The 20,896-nt window shown below is 45.3% G+C and overlaps 1 protein-coding gene across 1 annotated transcript in view; it reads left to right on the top strand.

Moving 5' to 3' along the window:
• The window catches only part of LOC138372276 (cell adhesion molecule Dscam1-like), a 183,155-nt gene that overhangs the window by 86,158 nt on the left and 76,101 nt on the right, over positions 1 to 20,896 (top strand). Inside the window, exons 8-13 of the mRNA XM_069337554.1 lie at positions 358 to 672; positions 1,955 to 2,227; positions 5,630 to 5,911; positions 9,956 to 10,075; positions 19,177 to 19,356; positions 20,276 to 20,407. Of these exons, the coding sequence (XP_069193655.1) occupies positions 358 to 672; positions 1,955 to 2,227; positions 5,630 to 5,911; positions 9,956 to 10,075; positions 19,177 to 19,356; positions 20,276 to 20,407 (1,302 nt within the window). The remainder of the gene's footprint in view (positions 1 to 357; positions 673 to 1,954; positions 2,228 to 5,629; positions 5,912 to 9,955; positions 10,076 to 19,176; positions 19,357 to 20,275; positions 20,408 to 20,896) is intronic.

Genomic DNA, 20,896 nt, shown 5'->3' with positions numbered 1-20,896 from the left:
CTTGGGTTTGTGGTGACTTGGGCTGTAAAAGATATAAAAGTAATACTGTTGTGTGACTAGACGTATACGGCCTCCTTGTTTCATACTGTGACTCAAGCTAAGATTATTTCCTGCCAGCAGTTCAGTCAGTTGGTTCCGGTACATGAGATCATTCAACAGGAATATTGTATTATAGTGGCGTGATGTTTGAAGGTATCATGTTAGCGGGTTTGTGTTTAGATCCCCCTAGTTAATGGTCATATCTTTTTCGCCCCCCCCACACCAACACGTATATTAATGGCCTACACCCACGCTAACACCCACCGCCCACGCTCACACCAACCACCCACATTAACACCCACCACCCGCCCTCCACAGACTCGCCGCCCATCCTCCGCCACACTTTCATTGAGCAAACCCTGCAGCCCGGGCCGCCCGTATCCCTAAAGTGCACGGCGCTGGGCCACCCCGCCCCCGTCGTCACCTGGATGCTGGACGCACGCCCACTCACGCCCTCTGGCGCCCACTACGGCGGTCAGCGAGTGGGCGTAGGCGCCTGGGTGGACGTGGGCGGGCAGGTGGTGAGTCAGGTGAACATTAGCAGCGTGGATCACCTGGACGGAGGCACGTACACCTGCACAGCTATCAACACGGCTGGCAAAGTTCACCACTCAGCCAGACTCAACGTGTACGGTAGGTCGAAATCTTCACGTATAAAACATGTTAATCTTGCAGTCGTACATGGGGTCAGGTGACAGTATTAAGAGGTCTTTCAGTGTACCAGGATGGTGTGCTGTCCTCTGTCTCCCATGTTCTCCTCTGTCTACGGACGGCTCGTATTCTTGGCCGTGATGGGAGACTCAGCCACTCAACATTCTCAGTGATGCGAAATCAGGGAACTCATAGGCCACGGAAAGTTAAAGTCCAGCAGCATCACAAGAGGTAAAGAGCGGGACGTGAGAGAAGGTGCTGGTGTTAAATACCTGCCAAACACTGACCAAATAACTGTTATTCTAAGACAGAATTAAACAGATGCTGCCAAAGATGTAATGACATGACACCCTTAGGAATAATTTAGGTTAAAGGTGTGTCAGAGGAGGTTAAGGATATTAATATATTAAGAAAGTTAAGGAAAAATAGCGGACAGGGACGTCTGTTGTGTAGGTGTGTATGTGTGTATTGGACATTTTGCTGCTAAATGAAACAAAGTTCACTGAAAAGAAGCCATAGATAATGGGCTCAAGCTCACTTTGACATTTTTTTTTAACTTTAATTCATAGCAGAATTTTGTCGACTTGGATCAGTCACCAAGTTGATGTTTTCATCACAGTTATTAAATCTTTTAAATTAATATTACAGTTAATTAAACCTTCAACAACATTTGGCTAAGGAAAAGGAGTCAAAAACACCTGACAAAACAGTGAGACACAAAGGTAAACTTTCTTCTAAACTAAAGGAAACATTTGTTGATAGTGAGACACAAAGTTGTTGTTATGAGAGGTGATTACTGTGAAGGATAGTAGACTGGCGGGTTATGTTAGCCAGGATAGTACATGACGTCACTGGCTTCATGATAGTAGTGGGGAAGCCGACGTGTGGGGCAGTTTTGTATACAAATGACGCCACATTCTTGTCGGGTCGTTTATACGCGCCTTTTTAATACTTTTACTCTGGTCAGGTGGGTTAGTGACATCAGCACAAGTTGCCACTCTCCTCATAGTGATGCTGGTGAGATCACCACGTGACGTCACTGTCATCATGGTGATCTACGGTGATCAGAACGTGACGGTTGTGTCTTCATGGTGATATATGTGTTCTGCATTCCTGAAAAAATGTTATGAAGCTTGATATTATGCATTAAACCAAGGGAATGGATGTTATTTTGTGCTTATACTGCCTTAAAGCACTCTCCTGTGCTTGTACTGCCCATGCTGACCTATGACCCAGCGTCTGACCACCTCCGCCCCTCACACAGGTCCACCCACGACGCGGACCCCTGGTAACGTCAGCGCCGTGGAGGGCACCGAGGCGTCCCTCGTCTGTCCCGTCGCTGGATACCCGCTGGCGACGGTGTCGTGGACGCTGCACGGTCGTCCGCTCACCTCCACGTCGCGTAGGACGCCCCGGGGCGACGGGACGCTGGTGATCCAGAGCGTGGAGGCTGAGCACGACGTAGGCCACTACTCCTGCACAGCCACCGACGCTCAGGGACGCTCAGCCACTGCCACCTTTTTCCTCGCTGTCGTCAGTAAGTTGGAGCTGCGATGCCGCCTCCTGCTGGGGAGGGTTGTGTGGGCACGTGTTGTTGTGATGGCTGGACCCACACACCTGCTGGAGCCACACACGTGCTGGTCCCCACACACGTGCTGGAGCCACACACGTGCTGGACCCACACACGTGCTGGAGCCACACACGTGCTAGACCCACACACGTGCTGGAGCCACACACGTGCTGGAGCAACACACGTGCTGGACCCACACACATGCTGGACCCACACACGTGTTGGAGCCACACACGTGCTGGACCCACACACGTGCTGGAGCCACACACGTGCTGGACACACACACGTGCTGGACCCACACACGTGCTGGAGCCACACACGTGCTGGACACACACACGTGCTGGAGCCACACACGTGCTGGACCCACACACGTGCTGGACCCACACACATGCTGGACCCACACACGTGTTGGAGCCACACACGTGCTGGACACACACACGTGCTGGACCCACACACGTGCTGGAGCCACACACGTGCTGGACACACACACGTGCTGGAGCCACACACGTGCTGGAGCCACACACGTGCTGGAGCCACACACGTGCTGGAGCCACACACGTGCTGGAGCCACACACGTGCTGGAGCCACACAGGTGTTGGAGCCAGACATGCACTGATGCCAAACAAGTACAGTAGCCAGCTAGCAGCGGATGTATTACTGAACAACAAGTCAGTTACAGGGCTGACCTCATTACTGTTGCAAAATGACCAAACTTTCTGGAAAGTTAAAATATCGTGGTGGTAAGTTTTTGGTCCGTCAGACAAGTGACTGGCGTGTCTGTGCGGCTTGTTAACTCATTTTCATAATTTTAAATATCAGGGCGTCAGGAGGGAGCCTGTTGCTCCTGTCAGCCGTCAGCAGCATCCACGTGAGCTCCTGTCTTTTTTTTAATGCTTATGGACAGTCGTGGAGTAGCGAAGGTCATAAGAGCACCTCCTCTCTGTCCAACTGTCCCGTCTGTCTTTTGGTTTGCCAACCCGTCCGTCTGTCTGTCAATCTGGTCAGGTGACCAGATTGCCATGATGGTGACGAGAGTCGTTGCCATCTTGGCAACACAGTCGAGATTCGAGGAAACGTTTACCTGTGTCTGAACGTCTTAGACATTGGCCAAACGTTCGTTAATATATCCACCAACCTCGTGTGAGTGAATGAAAAGCTCATTACAAAGGACTGAGTACACCTGATCTTTTACTGAACAGTGCTTCACATATGTCAAGGAAGATGCCACATATGCATAAGAAAATGCCACATATGTTAATAAAATTCTAAAAAGTAGTGTAAATTAATATGAATTAAATTACATGTAATTTAATTCTGGAATTTAATTCCCTATATGTAAAAGAAAGCTTTGTATAGAAGGATTAAGAAGGAGGGTCAGTCTAGAAAAAAAATTTATCAAACTAGTTTGAAATGTTAACGAAGAAATTAGAAAAGCCAAAAGAAGGAGGCGTGTGTACCAGGGCAGAGACAAATCCTAAAGGATTTTTTCAGTTATATAAAAGTGCAACCCAGCCTTTGTAGTACTAAGTAGCAGGACTAAGTTTAGATAGTACATTTTGGAACTATGTGGACCATCGTACATACACGTAATAGACAAATTGTAAAATTGTGTTTTATTCACTTTATAGAATCCGAAAAATACAGCTAAACACCAAACTTAAGTATTCCTAAGCCTAGTATAGCACACATTTGTACTATATTAGGCCTCAAATAGTGTGTATCAGGCCTAGGAAGGTTAGATTTTTTGCAACATCAGTACAACAACTTTTCCGGTTTGTCCACATTCAGTAGTTCCTATTTCTACTTTCTAATTGCCTTTTACGTCGATATATGTAGGTTGGTCCACATGGTTACTATAAGTACTGCCTAAACAGGAGGACGGGCGGAAAACAAAGCCTAAGTAAAGGACAGGTTCAGTAACACTGTGATGGGTCAGATAACTGATAATGACAAAGAGATGAGTAGTTAAATAGATATTTAGTTTCTGTTGTAAAGAAGCACTTATCATTATGTCTTCAGCCTAGCAACTGTATAGTGGTAGTTAAGAGGACAGGTTGACCAGGTTAGTGCTTTCCAGGAAGGAAGTTATTAAACAAATAGAACAATTAGAGGCAAATAAGTCGCCAGGGCCAAACGAGGTGTTTGCCAGAGTACTTAAAGAATGTAAGGAAGAGCTCTGCGAGCCACAGTCTTGTTTGTTCAATAAATCACTAGTCAGGCAGAGTACATGAGTCGTGGAGGGATACTAATGTGGTACCAACTTTTAAAAAAGGAGATAAAACTACCGGCGAATTAGCTTAAAACGCCCGTTGCGGGAAAATTGTTTGAATCGACAATTGCCAACAGCATTCGTCTACTTGTTGGAAAACATAGTTGAATAAATGCTTCACAACTCAGTTTTGCTAATGGTTGAGTACCTTAAGACTTGGGGTAAGGAAGGTGAACCATCACGCAGCAGGAGGGAGAAGGCCGGTAGTGCCAGGAGACTCTAAGACCTGCTCGTGCTCCAGGTGTTTGTCTAACCTCCTGACACCTCAACCTTCACATCTCAAACTTTCTCAAATTTGTGCAAATTCTGGGCCGAACATAATGCCGGCAGAGCGGGAGTCGTCGAGGATTCTTTCATTTGTTATTCATACATGTAGAGGGGAGGAGGAGGGGTTGGGGGTGGAGAAGGGGTGAGAGGGGAGACTGCAGAGGAGTTTGGAGAGCGCCTGACCCAAGTCAGTCACCTGTGAACCTCTCACACATCTGGCTTCCACCTGCCGCACATTACGTGTTCCGTGACTCTCTTGATCTGTATATTCTGTCAGGAGTTATTCCTCTCATTTTTTATAAGAAAAATTATTCTAATTTGCATCTTTCATCAATTAACTATAAATTGAACCTTATCTTAACTCTGTACTTAACTTATAATATTACTGTAGTGAGAAAACTGCTTTGCCTCATGTATAGACAAAATATCCTCGGAATATGTTTTTATTCCAGAAACCCAACCACTTGGACTGGTCGGAACAGCCACGACCTCGCATCTAGCAGGTCGGCGTTCAATCCCCCAACCTGAATGCTTGGGCACCATTCCTTTGCCCCGTCCCATCCCAAATCCTTATCCTGACCCCTTCCCAGTGCTTTATAGTCGTAAAAACTTAGCGCTCTCTCCTGATAATCACTTTACCATTTCTTCCAGAATTATATAATAGCTGGATGTTAAGCTTGACATTGTTTGCAGGTAAATGTTTGCTGTCAAGTCCTGTGAAAAGTCTCCAGTGCGCTCCTGTTGAGCTTCATTGTATTATATAACACTTGATAATATATATATATATATATATATGTGTGCACAAACTCATCGTGTGTGCTTCTTACCGTCAGAGCCGCCGGTGTTGGCAGAACTCAAGTTCCCCGAGGGTCTGGTGGAGGGGATGAGGCTGTCTGTGGCGTGTTCCCTGCTGAGTGGTGACCTGCCCATCAGTCTGAGGTGGTCGAGGGACGGCCGCCCGCTGCCCAGGGACCCCGTGCTCACAGAGACCCACTCACAGTTCTTCTCCAACCTGGTGTTCTCGGACATCCGCGGCAGGCACGCCGGCGAGTACACCTGTACTGCCTCCAATTCCGCCGCCTCCTCCACCGCCTCGGCCACCATGCACGTCATGGGTGAGTTGAACGCCCTTCTCTTACGGGGTCTGGGTGGCTCATGGCGCTGGAGGGCCTCTGTGTTGATGTTATTGTGGGGCTGTTTCCCACTGAATGGTCAGGTCTGGTTCCCACTGAATGGTCAGGTCTGGTTCCCACTGAATGGTAGGGTCTGTTTCCCACTGAATGGTAGGGTGTGTTGACTGACTGTGTCACCCCAGGCTCCAACTAGTTACACTAGTTGTAGTGTAACTAGTTCTATTTGTGTAAAGTTTATTGAGTTGTTTAACCTGACTTTTTAGGCTGTGTGCAAATATAGTGTCTATACAAATTACAGACAGCGTCAGTGTGTTGTGTTGACGATTGTAACAAGCCATTAGTGTCAAGGTAATACACTTAAGACCTTGTTAACAAAGAGACAATTGTTTGAAGTGTGGCCGCTTTTAGACGAGCAAGATTCTCATTACCGAGAAAATCAATTGTAGCACTAAGGTGGCTCGACCCAGCGACCAGGATACTCTCAGTCGCGCTCCTTACCCCTGTAAGGTGAGTTATAGGGGTAAAGTGACCTTAACCTTACCCCTGTAAGGTGAGTTACAGGGGAGAGGTGACCCCTTAACCTTACCCTTATAAGGTTGTTTTCAGGGGTAAGGTGACCTTAACTCTACCCGTTGTGAATTGGTATAAGTTATACAATCTGGGATTCCACTGCATCCACAGGAAGTCTGGAGGCTTCACCGAAGCCAGTCTAAGCCAGTCTAAGCTTTACATATAACCCTTATGAACTGTGGTGTAGGTATAGTAGGTGATCAACCCTACACCTCCGGCTTGTGTCTCTGAAGCTGCAGGGTGGGGGTTAAGGCCCTACTTGACCTTCCCCACAGTGCTTGTGGGTCACACGTAAACACTTGAACTGGCTTCAGTGACGCCTCCACACTTCCTGTGGTTCCAGTGGATTACCAGGTGGTATAACTTACAGCATGTCATGGTGCAGGGGGTAAGGTGCGCGGCTGGGTGTCATCTCATTGCTCCAATTGATTTTTGGTTGATATGTATCACAGTGTGATATATATAGTGTGATTTGTTTGTATATTTTTATCGCCCTTCTTGCAGGTGGGTGTGTATTGTGCCTGTTTGACAGGACACATTGATATGACACGACATATTGATAACTGGGGATGTAATTGACAAATAAGCTCCATTTTCAAAGCTCAATATGATGATGTTGCAGACATTTTTACTCAAGCAGCAAGCATGCAGAGAGTGAATTAGTGTATTAACAATAATCACTGACATACTAAGGGGCACAAAATAATTGATCTCAGAGCAATCAAGGCATGATTGCTTGTCTCATTCTCTCAAGATTTGCCAGAAGCTTTAGTTCATCAAATGTGTTAATGATTATTATACATCTTGAATAACCCAGGAACAGATTCTTCTACTCTGTTCAATGTAGTGATTTAGAAGTTAATTAAAAGCAGTACATGTTATTGGACTAAGGAACTAACACACAGTGTCAAATAATCTGGCATATTAAGCATTGATATCAATATTACAACTAGTAAATGTCTTCATGGGTTGAAGTGTGTCTTTGAGCCCAGTAAGTCGTTTACAATGTCAGAGTTAATACCCACTTCAAGGTAACTCTCCCCAACACGTTTCCTGTTTTGAATGTTGACTTTGAAAGCAAGAGAGCCGTTTTTATCAGTATTTTACGATTGTATAAGTTTCTATATATGAGAGAGTGAATAGGAAAAAAGTAAATAAGTGAAAGGTTAATAACAAGAGAAAGAGACAGACAGACAGACAGACAGACAGACAGACAGACAGACAGAGACAGAGATAGAGAGAGAGAGAGCGCGGACAGAGAATTGCCTCCAGCCTGCTGGTTTCTCTTGAATAGAGTGGTGCGATTTCCATATATATTGAGGGTTGAAGACATAAGTTTATAGGCGAGTACAGATTGCTTCTTGTGCTTGTCTATGCCACCCCTGGCTCCTGGTTGTGCCACCCCTGGCTCCTGACTGTGCCACCCCTGGCTCCTGGCTGTGCCTCCCTGGCTCCTGGCTGTGCCACCCCTGGCTCCTGACTGTGCCTCCCTGGCTCCTGGCTGTGCCACCCCTGGCTCCTGACTGTGCCTCCCTGGCTCCTGGCTGTGCCACCCCTGGCTCCTGACTGTGCCACCCTTGGCTCCTGGCTGTGCCACCCTTGGCTCCTGACTGTGCCACCCTTGGCTCCTGGCTGTGCCATCCTTGGCTCCTGGCTGTGCCACCCTTGGCTCCTGGCTGTGCCACCCTTGGCTCCTGGCTGTGCCACCCTTGGCTCCTGACTGTGCCACCCCTGGCTCCTGACTGTGCCATCCCTGGCTCCTGACTGTGCCACCCCTGGCTCCTGGCTGTGCCATCCCTGGCTCCTGGCTGTGCCATCCCTGGCTCTTGACTGTGCCACCCTTGGCTCCTGACTGTGCCATCCTTGGCTCCTGACTGTGCCACCCTTGGCTCCTGACTGTGCCATCCCTGGCTCCTGACTGTGCCACCCTTGGCTCCTGGCTGTGCCATCCCTGGCTCCTGACTGTGCCACCCTTGGCTCCTGACTGTGCCACCCTTGGCTCTTGACTGTGCCATCCTTGGCTCCTGACTGTGCCACCCTTGGCTCCTGACTGTGCCACCCTTGGCTCCTGACTGTGCCACCCTTGGCTCCTGACTGTGCCACCCTTGGCTCCTGACTGTGCCACCCTTGGCTCCTGACTGTGCCACCCTTGGCTCCTGACTGTACCACCCTTGGCTCCTGACTGTGCCACCCTTGGCTCCTGACTGTGTCACCCTTGGCTCCTGACTGTGCCACCCTTGGAACAGTCCGATCTCTTCCTCTTTCGTTGTTTCCTTCGCTGCTTCATTTACTATGTCTCCTTCCTTCCTTCCTTCCTTCCTTCCTTCCTTCCTTCCTTCCTTCCTTCCTTCCTTCCTTCCTTCCTTCCTTCCTTCCTTCCTTCCTTCCTTCCTTCCTTCCTTCCTTCCTTCCTTCCTTCCTTCCTTCCTTCCTTCCTTCCTTCCTTCCTTCCTTCCTTCCTTCCTTCCTTCCTTCCTTCCTTCCTTCCTTCCTTCCTTCCTTCCTTCCTTTCTTCCTTCTCTTGCTTCATTCGGCCATTCGCTGCCTGGTCCCATAATAACAGTGAGGGCTGTGAATAATGGGGCCCGTCCTACCACTTAAAGAGTTCACTATCTGGTGAGAGCCGCTCCCCAGTCACTATGGTGGCTTGTGTGTGCGCGCGCGCGCACACACACACACACACACACACACACACACACACACACACACACACACACACACACACACACACACACACACACACACACACACACACACACATGTGGTGGAGGCTGACTCCATACACAGTTTCAAATGTAGATATGACAGAGCCCAATAGGCTCAGGAATCTGTACACCTGTTGATTGACGGTTGAGAGGCGGGACCAAAAAGCCAGAGCTCAACCCCCGCAAACACAACTAGGTGAGTACAACTAGGTGAGTGCACACACACACATACACACACATACATCCTAGGTTGGCCAACATAAGAACTGCCTTTAGTAACTTATGCAATGAATCATTCAGGATCTTGTATACAACATATGTCAGACCAATTTTGAAGTATGCAGCTCCTGCGTAGAATCCATACCTAGTCAAGCACAAGATAAAGTTGGAGAAAGTTCCGAGGTTTGCCATCACACTAGTACCCGAGCTGAGAGGTATGAGCTACTAGGAGAGACTATTGTAATTAAACCTCACGTCAGTAGAAGAGAAGAGTTAGGGGAGACATGATTACCACCTACTAGATTCGCAGGGTATTTGACAGGGGCACACATGCTTGTTCTTTGGCACGAAACGTTGGACGTTATTTTGGCTCTAAGAACATCTATCCATGCCACGTTTCTGATTATGGTATCACCTTATATTAATTGAGTCATTTTCAGTGTGCGCAATACATATGTGTACGTGTATCCAGGCTTTAAACCCTCTTGTGGTGTGCGTACGTCAAGTAACAGCTCGCGCCAAACTGTTTCAGTGCCTCCGTCGTGGGTGGTGGAGCCGCACGACGTGGCGGTGGTGGGCGGGGAGGAGGTGGCCCTCGAGTGTCACGCCCAGGGCACTCCCCCACCCACAGTCACCTGGAAGAAAAGCACAGGTTAGTGTCCATTAGTGTATAGAGGGGCGGCTGCTGCTCAGGGGATATCTCTCTACATCCTGAAGGGCAGTAAGGGCCGGCCATCTGATTAGCCCGTGTCTGTTTACATACTGAATGGGCGTAGAAGCTAAATCGTTGATCAGTTGAATTGTGTCGAAATCCTGTAGGTGCCTAGAAGCACCTTCAGGATTTTAGGCATTTAGATTGGTCAGCTGATGTGTGTTTACATCCTGAAGGCACGTAGGAGCTAAAGACATGATCAGCTGATGTCTGTTTACATCCTGGTAAGTACCTAATCAGCTGATGTCTGTTTACATCCTGGTAAGTACCTGATCAACTGATGTCTGTTTACATCATGGTAAGTACCTGATCAGCTGATGTCTGCTTACATCCTGATGGTCCAGAAGTGTATGTCTCGATACACATTTAGATATATCATGAATAACAGGGTCTTATGTATGCTAGACTTGCTTTTTACTGGAAATATATTATACATTCAGTTTCAACATGTTTGTGGTAGGCGACTCCACCACAGTTTAACCACAATAGCTGATGCACCAGTGAGTCCCAATAACTAACTTACCTTCCGTTGCCTAACAGGAAGTTAATATTGAAACTCAAGTTGGTTGGGCTTCCGGCAAGTTGAAATAGGATCCGCTCTGGTTGCGGAGACGAGAGTTGCACATGTTGCTGGTCAGAACACATTGTACTTGTGGGTGTTGAGAATTAATCTTAGGGTGTTGGGACAAATCGGGAACATTTCCACAAGCCAGAAAGGTCCAGAATAAGGTCCAGATGTGTGTGCACACAGGAACACAAGCTTGGTGACCTTACATGTGTGTACAAAAGTCCACATGACTGGTTACCGTGCATGTGTGTATACAGAGCCTAACGTCTGGTGTATAAACTCAAGCACACTTGTGTATACCAGGACCTCTCGTCTGGTTTCCCTACACGTTAATGGGCTGCATGAGAAATATCCGTCCGATGTAATATTTGGGATTCCATCAAATATTTATCACCTTTACAATTCGAAAATGTCTTAGTACAATACATGTTTTGAGAAAACATTTGATAAATGTTTTTTGATAAATGTTTTGGTCAATCTTCACTTCACTCTTTCCTTATTTATTTACCCATACCTTCCATTATATAAAACCAAAATCAGCAGTATTGTCCAGAGTTCTTTGAAATCCAGAAGTGAGAAAACTAGTCAATATCACGGGCAGCAAATCAAGCTTGCCATTTTCGGCAATAGATGGAGAGTAAGAGGGTTGACCCGAGACGAGCGAGGGGTAAAAATACCTCGGCCGGCAGTTTCCGATCCTCTTTTCTTTAGCTCCGACTCCCCAAGTTTAATTAATCTTGATCCTCGGCTTGGGGAAGTCTTTCAGGGCGGGAGAAAACTATTCCCAAGTTTGTTCATTAATGTGCCGTTATTCGTGGCAATTACAGACCGTTCATGCGCTCTTGTCTGGAGGGGGAGCTGGCGGCCTGTTGAGGCTCTGGTTGTTATTGTTGGTGGTGTTGTTCATAGTGTTGCATTGGTATTGTGATTAGTTTATTGAGGTATAAATACCTCTCTCTCTCTATTATATATATATATATATATGTCGTACCTAGTAGCCAGAACGCACTTCTCAGCCTACTATGCAAGGCCCGATTTGCCTAATAAGCCAAGTTTTCATGAATTATTTGTTTTTCGACTACCTAACCTACCTAACCTAACCTAACCTAACTTTTTCGGCTACCTAACCAAACCTAACCTATGAAGATAGGTTAGGTTAGGTTAGGTAGGGTTGGTTAGGTTCGGTCATATATCTACGTTAATTTTAACTCCAATAAAAAAAAATTGACCTCATACATAATGAAATGGGTAGCTTTATCATTTCATAAGAAAAAAATTAGAAAAAATATATTAATTCAGGAAAACTTGGCTTATTAGGCAAATCGGGCCTTGAATAGTAGGCCAAAAAGTGAGTTCTGGCTACTAGGTACGACATATATATATATATATATATATATATATATATATATATATATATATATATATATATATATATATATATATATATATATATACACTAGCAGTACCCGGCCACGTGTTGCTGTGGCTCAGCAACCTTCCCTGCCCCCCAGTCCTCCCCACCAAGGGAGCCGGTCGGCCGAGCGGACAGCACGCTAGTCTTCTGATCCTGTGGTCCTGGGTTCGATCCCAGGCGCCGGCGAGAAACAATGGGCAGAGTTTCTTTCACCCTATGCCCCTGTTACCTAGCAGTAAAATAGGTACCTGGCTATTAGTCACCTGTCACGGGGTGACAGGGGGTGGGGGCCTGGTCAAGGACCGGGCCGCGGGGACACTAAAAAACCCCGAAATCATCTCAAGATAACCTCAAGATAACCATTCCCTCCCTCACCCGTCTCCTCGGCCTCCCAACAATTCCCCACTCCACCGGGCCCCCTTCCTTCCCCACCTTTAACCCCCCTCCCTTGTCCCCTCGTCATCCCTACCATTCCCCACTCCCTCGTCCGATGCCTTCCCAAATGGTCTGATGTTCCCATCAGAAAATTAGGAACATCAAGTGATCTGATGTTCCATCACTGAAATATAAGAAAAACAGTTAAAAATGAAATGAAAATATGAAAAAATAAAAAAAATAAACTATACTTACGAAATGAATGGTATGGTAAACAACACAGCTCAATTCCAACGCAATTCACACAAAATAATTAAATCAAAATGAAAATAAATTAAAATTTATGAAAATTCAATTTATAAATAGAATTGTAACATATTTAGTATAGCATGTGTGTTGCTCTTACATGCAACAGATGGCGCTGTTTTTCATCGAATGAGATCGATATCTCATTCACTGCATTCCTGATATCTGTTGTTTTCGTTCTCTGTAACTCCATTCTCAAAGTATCCTGCTCTGTATCCTGCTTTACATCCTAGCATAAACAAAAATAGCAAACGCCTTGTCCTGGGTTCGTATCCTGGCCGGGGAGGATTTAATGGGCGCCAATCCTTACCTGTAGCCTCTGTTTACCCAACAGTAAAATGGGTACCTGGTTGTTAAACGATTTGGCGGGTCGTATTCCGGGGAACATAGGATTAAGGACTTGCCCGAAACGCTACGGCTGTACAAAAATGTAAGAACTCGTGTATATATAAATAAAAATAAAATAAATAATAATAATAATTTACGGTACACTCTCAAGAGTTTCCGTTATGCTAGGTATATATACATGGTCATTTTCTCCGCCATCGCAGACTACCGCAACGTGGATGGACAAACAAAAGTTGATGTATTACTGCGTCATATATTTTAATATTTAGCAGCTAGCGCGAGACAAGCGCGGAGCGCTGATGGTGAGCGGCGCTACACAAACTTCAGATACATGAGGCATGAGAGCAATTTACCTGTTCACTTCACCGCCACCATGCGGCCGTGTTGACAGTGTGCATGAGGTAAAGGGTCTGCCCGCCAAGAAATGTGTCCAGCAGCTGGACCCATGTTTACTGAGCACTTAGTGGGAGTGGGGGTCCAGGGGAGGACCTGCCGGCACCAGAAGCTCATGTTGCTTGCCTCGTTCGCTGACTGATGCAATATGTGTATGTCTGACACAGTACTAGGGTACCTGTGTCTCGCTAGATCCTACGGTGTGACGCAGTACTAGGGTACCTGTGTCTCGCTAGATCCTATGGTGTGACGCAGTACTAGGGTACCTGTGTCGCTAGATCCTACGGTGTGACGCAGTACTAGGGTACCTGTGTCTCGCTAGATCCTACGGTGTGACACAGTACTAGGGTACCTGTGTCGCTAGATCCTACGGTGTGACGCAGTACTAGGGTACCTGTGTCTCGCTAGATCCTACGGTGTGACACAGTACTAGGGTACCTGTGTCGCTAGATCCTATACGGTGTGACGCAGTACTAGGGTACCTGTGTCTCGCTAGATCCTACGGTGTGACACAGTACTAGCTAGGGTACCTGTGTCTCGCTAGATCTTACGGTCTGACACAGTAGGTTACAGATGCAACTGTGAAATTGGTGAACCCAGATATTGGGAATGCATCTTCTGCCAAACAATCACAGAAAAGCCACTACTTCACTATCTCCTGGATGTGAAGCAACCAACGACCTTTGAAGAGCTTTAAGAATCCCTGAGTCTTGCAGTAACCACCCTGAAGCCATCAACACTGCCACTCTTCTGGTCAAAAAGGTGTCCAGCAGCTGGAGATCCTCATAAATACTGTCAAGCAGTATCCGTCCCCGCGATAGTAAGGACTGACGATTTAATTACGACCTCAGCACATAGTTTCACACCAAAGATCACATTCACTCCAAAAGGTCTACTACTATTCATGTCCGTGCCATCTCTTGGGTGGCTTAATCTTCATCAATATCATCAGTCTAACTCCAAGAGTGGTTCAGTACAGACGCTTCAGAGATACCTGACATCTTTAACATTCACCAACAACAATGTAACACTCGACGGGTTCAGTTCCTACCCTCACAAGACGCTTCAGCCTCGACACACAGCAGACAGCCAGACTCAGGCCGCATCCAGCTTCTATGCTCTCGTCCCGCACTTGAGCTCTTCGACTCCGCCCGCATTCAGAGCACCACGTTCTTCGACTCTCACGCCGCATCCGAGCTCTCTAACCTCGACCTCACTCAGCTTTCTTCCCTGCTCCAGGCTTCGTTTCGTCTCAACTACTACTACACTTCAGTACATGCCAACAAACCAACTGCTGTAACCAAGACTATACTAAATAAATATACAAAACCACTAAACTCGTTGTGTCTAGTCAACCAAACATGTACACGTAAATATATGTTACAATTTATTTCAGCACTTTTACTCTCGCATTCAAATTCAAATTGTTATTCAGGTAAAAGTACATACAGTGATGAGCTGTGTATCCTATATACATGTCCAGGTACTTGTACCTGTGAACACGGCTCAGTTCCTTGTGCTGTTGTTTTAAATTCAGCTACTCGGAACAAAGGGGGGTAGAAATAGCCTAAGCTACTCTATCCCTTTGAGATGTATTTATTGCTTATCTCAATAAACATACTTGAACTTGAACTCGGAACAAAAGTTTCAAGTAGCACGGGCTATGGTGAGCTCGTAGTGGACTTAGTTGTTCCTTGTCATTTAAAGTACTATATTTATTATTTCATGTAAATTTCTTATCGTTTCTTACCTTAATATTTGGCTTTTTCTGCACTAACAACTATAAGCCTACCTTATGACAGGCTGCTCCAAGTATGTTAAGGGCAGTTTGGATTTTGTTATCAGAAGTGCCTTGTCATCAGCATATATGGTGGTCGTGATCCCTGGAGGATACATCTCTGATGATATATTTATTAATACATTGAATAAAGTGGGTCTTTAAACTCCCCCTTGAGGGGTACCTAACTGAAACATCCTTTCTTCTGAAATATACCCTTAGTGACACACCTGACCATTTCTACCTTGAAGATAAAAGCGTATCTAATGTTAATTTACTATAACAATGATCTTGCAAACACAGCAGTTCATGGCGTCAGAAGACCTCAAAAATGTTTGGGTACTATCTAACCAACAAATAATGGGTTTATCCATTTCTTTTATTTAAAAAAATAATCACTAGCAAACCAAATAAAGACAACCCAAAAAAGGGTGTTAACTAGATAGATATATAATTCGTTAAAATAACTTTGGAATAAAGATTATATTTACAAGATTGTAAGAACTGTTGTATATATAAAAACAAATTTCGTTTTCTCTTAAACCTGCATGGGCAACCTTGGATCACAACCGACCATTAGGTAAACAAAACAGGGGCAGAAATAACCTACTCTGTTTTAGTTGCTGCTTTTCTGTCTACACCACAACGAAACAAGCACTTTTGAAACTCTTATCATCTTCAGCATAAACGCCTCTACCAACATCTGTACTGGTGCAGTCATCGGGAGGACAAACCCTTCATGCAAACTGCACCTACTATCAAGAAGAAGAAGAAAGAAATAACCTAAGCTACTCTATCCCTTTGAGATGTAATTTTTTCTTGTCTCAATAAACATACTTGAACTTGAACAGAACCTCGGGATTGTTTTGTTCAACCTTGACGACAACTGAACGTCTGGATACCTGCTCCCCTTCATGCAAACTACACCTACTATAAACAAGGAGGATACCTGTTCTACCTGGTAAACCGCCGGCTAACGAAGCGCACTTAGTGCTCTGTGAGTCCCGATATTTCCACCTGGCATCTTTCTTAAACAGCCCGCTTTTGACACCCTTGTCGCCTGGGGTCACAGGGAAGTTGATAGTTTTTTGTTTTTCCCTTTTTCTGGTTTGTCCTAGAAGGGGGGTTGGAGTTGGTGTCCGGGCCCGAGGTGTGGTGGGCGGTCCGTCTAATTACAGCAAGCTACCACAAGCTACACAGGCTTCACAAAGTTTCCTGGCAATATGTTAGTAATGAATAAATATGATATATTTACTCATTATAATGTTGGTGCTGAATGTACAACACGAAAAAACTTAATTTTAATCTAAAAGAGTATTTTTTTTATAAAGAAATTAGACGAAAATAAAGAACTAGTGACGCCAAATCAAGTCGACGATCCAAGCGTCGGTTAGGTTAGGTTTGGTTAGGTTAGGTTATGTCAACCTAACCTAATATATCATATTTATTCATTACTAACGTATTGCCAGGAAGCTTTGTGAAGCTTGTGTAGCTTGTGGTAATTAGATGGACCCGTGGTGGGCCAACCTGACCTCCTTCAAAGACCGTCGCTTTTCGATCGTATGTGTTGCACAAGACCAAAAATTGTTGTACTATAAAATGGAAGTGGCTCATGAAAGTGACGTACTGTCCCATTTTCTGTTTTGGGTGCTCTGGTAGGATAGGAGAGGACATTTTAAAATGACCGTTTTCATGACTGCGTCAAACCTTAGGAGGACGAACCTTAGGAGGACAGGCTGGGTGGGCTCCGGGCATGCCCACAGGGTGTGGTGGGCAGCTGGCTCCTGCTCGACTGAAGGGTTGCTGGAAGTCTTAAATGAATTTTGACAATTTCAGTTTTGGGGGCATTCGTGCTTTAGCCATTTTGCTTTGACTTGATTCGGTCACCCACTGGACGCCTGATGAATTGTCATCTGGGGTCACTGGATATCGATAAAGTCTTCCAGTTGGCTGTGTTTGGGGTGGATGATGGCTCTTGCCTTCCCTGTGTGTCACCAAGCACCTGCTGTGCAGTGCGTTTATCTGCTGTAAGGCATAGCAGTTTTTTCTTTTCTTATTGGCTAGCCACTTGGCTAAAGTATTTTTCCTGGCTCACGAGAATAACAAGGTACATACAGCCCTGCCCTACAACAATAATTGTTGAGGCATAAAAGCATCTTCCTAGTTCTTTATTATAATTTTATAATATCTCAAAACTTATGCTTTATCTAACTAAGACATGACATTCTTACTGAAAACCTGGAGCGTACAACCAACTGAAGGAATCTAGAGATTAATTCACAACAAATAAAATTACTTATAGCGGAACGCTTAAAATAGACATTTCAGAATGGACCACTGAGTGAGGAATGCATAGGGGTGAGGAAGGACAGGAGATGACAAGTGGTTGTAATGAAAGAGGTGGGCAGGGACATCCCCTGACACATTCAACCCAAATTATATTCCTCATGGGGATGTTTGTGTTAGGACAGTTGAATTAATATATTAAAGAATTGATGAACTTGGAGAAGGAATTTTGGTAATGCTTAAAAATTGTGAAACTTGCCTGGAATATATGTTACACAAAAGAACAAAGTCTCCGACTCAAAGGATCCAGTCTCCGTGGTTTAGTGGTAAGACACTCCCCTTGCGTTCCACGAGCACTTTGTCATGGGTTCGTAACCTGGCTGGAAGGATTTACTGGGCGCAAATCTTTAACTGTAGCCTCTGTTTAACTCAACAGTAAATACATGGTTGTAAAAACGATTCTTCGTGGGGAGTCGTATTCCAGGGACCATAGGATTAAAAACTTGCCCGAAATGCTACACGTGCTAGTGGCTGTACAAGAATCCTAATCTTCTTATCCTAATTAACAGATCAGCCTTGGAAAGGCTTCTAGTTTCCCTGAACAGATGAGCTATGTTATGTCCTCCAGAGCCCAAGTTGCAGTTCTCAATCACTCTTGAGCCAAATCTAAGAGTATTTGTGTTTACATTTAAGAGGCAGAGCCAAGGTTTAGGTACATCAATTGTGAAAAGTTGACATTTGCATTAATCAAATGAATCCTCAACTTGGCATTATCATTTCATATATTGCCTCTGTTCCCTAATGGCTTTGGCAGGTCAATATAAGTGTAGCAGTAGTGTAAAAGTAACAGTAGTGTAGAAGTAGTAGTTTAACACTTCAATCTGATTTTCTGTTTGCCTGTCTGTCCAAGGTTTGATGCCAGATGATTGGGGCTGTCTTTGCCTAACATTGCAGGGGAAATGGTCTGGGGTATTGGATGGATATAGGCTGGTCAGGAGCACCAGAATTCGAGAGCAACGTGCCAGGGTCTCATTTTGACTACTGTTTTTAGCACTGTCCACTGGCAGTACCCAGCTAAATATTTTGAAAACAAAAATTTCAATAACTTTTATAATAATACATGCCATTGATCTTGGGAAAAAATTTGCATAAATTTTCAGGAATTCCTACTTTGGCTGTAGTTGAAGAAAACAGATGATCCTCTTACAGCTTGGGACTTTCTCAATCCCCTCCCATTTGACAAAAGCAAATGGATAATGATTATATTTCATGAATATTTCAGAGTACTAGGTGCCTCCCACCGGTGGACCACCCACAAGTCAATAGTTGACTATCATGTTATTTTTGAGAGGGGGGGGGGGGGGGGGGGGAATTGGCTGACAACAACACAAGACAGGCAAAGGCAGACACAGATGCTACGGCCCTCACCCTGGTGTTAAGCCCCCATCACCATGATGCTAGCTACAGATGGTGACTGATACATAGTCTTCCCAGCTTGACGCCTTCTTTTTTATATCAATAATTACTTAACTGCAGATGGTGTTTGTCACTAATTACTCAAGGTATTCCAACAGATGATGTGGGCATGGAGGAGGGATCGGTGGTGGTGGATGATGGGTGGCACATCAGAACACCACGGGCGGGCTCCCTCAGGATCAGGGATTCTCGGGCTGAGGACAGTGGGCGCTACCTCTGCCATGCCCAGAATGACGTCAGCCCACCCATCACCAAGATGATCTCGCTCTCAGTCCTTGGTGAGTCTGCTAGTTGTACTGTGCTCCATCGCTAGATTTTGTTCCACATTTTTAGTCTGAATTCCGAAACATTAAAAAGTTATACAATATTCAGAAAAACTAGGCTTAAACCAATACTGTATCTGTTGGTGTCTTATTCTTATTATTATTCTTATTATTCTTCTCCTATGACATTCTTGGTTCCAACAAAATGTTTTTTGAATTACTGTAGTACTAGATGCAATAATCTATATATTTCTCTTGTTGTGTTTATAGAAGGTAATAAAAAATGTTCTCAGACTATCAGTGCAAACCATAACAGAGGATTACATATCCTGCCACTGGGTGTTTACCTGCTTGATACCTGCTTGATGGGGTTCTGGGAGTTCCACTTCCCAAGCTTGGCCCGAGGCCAGGCTTGATTTGAGAGTTTGGTCCACCAGGCTGTTGATTGGAGCGGCCCACAGGCCCACATACCCACCACATGCTCGCTGGGAGGATGTTGAACAACTGTAGACCTCTTGATGTTTACACTGTGTTCTCAGATTGTGTCTATGACACCCCTGCACTTCACTGGTTCTATTCTGCATTTTCTTTCAATGTGCTGTGTTTGTGGCAGAACCTTGTATATCTTGTCACTGGGTTTAAGCTGTGTTTGTGGCAGAACCTTGTATATCCTGCAACTGGGTATATGCTGTGTTTGTGGCAGAACCTTGTATATCCTGCCACTGGGTGTATGCTGTGTTTGTGGCAGAACCTTGTATATCCTGCCACTGGGTGTATGCTGTGTTTGTGGCAAAGAGCTTTGTATATCCTGCCACCAGGTGTATGCTGTGTTTGTGGCAAAGAGCTTTGTATATCCTGCCACCAGGTGTATGCTGTGTTTGTGGCTGAGAGCCTTGTATATCTTGCCACTGAGTGTGTGCTGTGTTTGTGGCAGAGGGCGCCCGAATGGAAGAGCGGGTGCTGAACGAATCTGCTGCTGTGGGAGACAGTCTTGCCCTGCGGTGCCCTGCCAGGGGTGACCTGCCTCTTGACTTCACTTGGGCACGTGATGGCCTGCCCCTACCCGGTGAGTATTCCTCCAGCATATTTGGTTTGCATTTACATTATACCATCTGGTACAAGTTCATCAGTTATTATGGTTATTCTGTACTTGGTTCCCTTATTATGGCTAGTACCCACCTCTTGCCCAGTACAGTACCTACACCTTGCCCAGTACCTACACTGGTGAGTGTAAGGTACAAAACATCCACAGTGATCAGTATAAGGAACTCACCTCCCTCCTAGAGTACGACTTAATCAAACTAGAAATGCTCTACAAATCAAGGGGCCCAGAATGTGGAATGACCTTCCCAACCATGTTAAAGACTGTACCTCTCTCAACCAGTTTAAGATAAAAACTAAACACTACCTAATAAATTCCCTGTAACCTACCTTACCCCTCTATTGTCAACCCATGTCTGTTATTTTTTTTTAATGAACACTGTCAACCTATTGTATTTGTGCTGCTTTTCAGTCATGTTCCCCCTTTTTTTTTATCTTTATTTGTATTTGTTCT

This window comes from Procambarus clarkii, chromosome 38 (assembly GCF_040958095.1).
Source record: "Procambarus clarkii isolate CNS0578487 chromosome 38, FALCON_Pclarkii_2.0, whole genome shotgun sequence".
In the NCBI taxonomy this organism is placed as follows: Eukaryota; Metazoa; Arthropoda; class Malacostraca; order Decapoda; family Cambaridae; genus Procambarus; species Procambarus clarkii.
The sequence above is the reverse complement of the archived record's forward strand: the minus strand, read 5'-3'. Positions and strand labels throughout refer to the sequence as shown.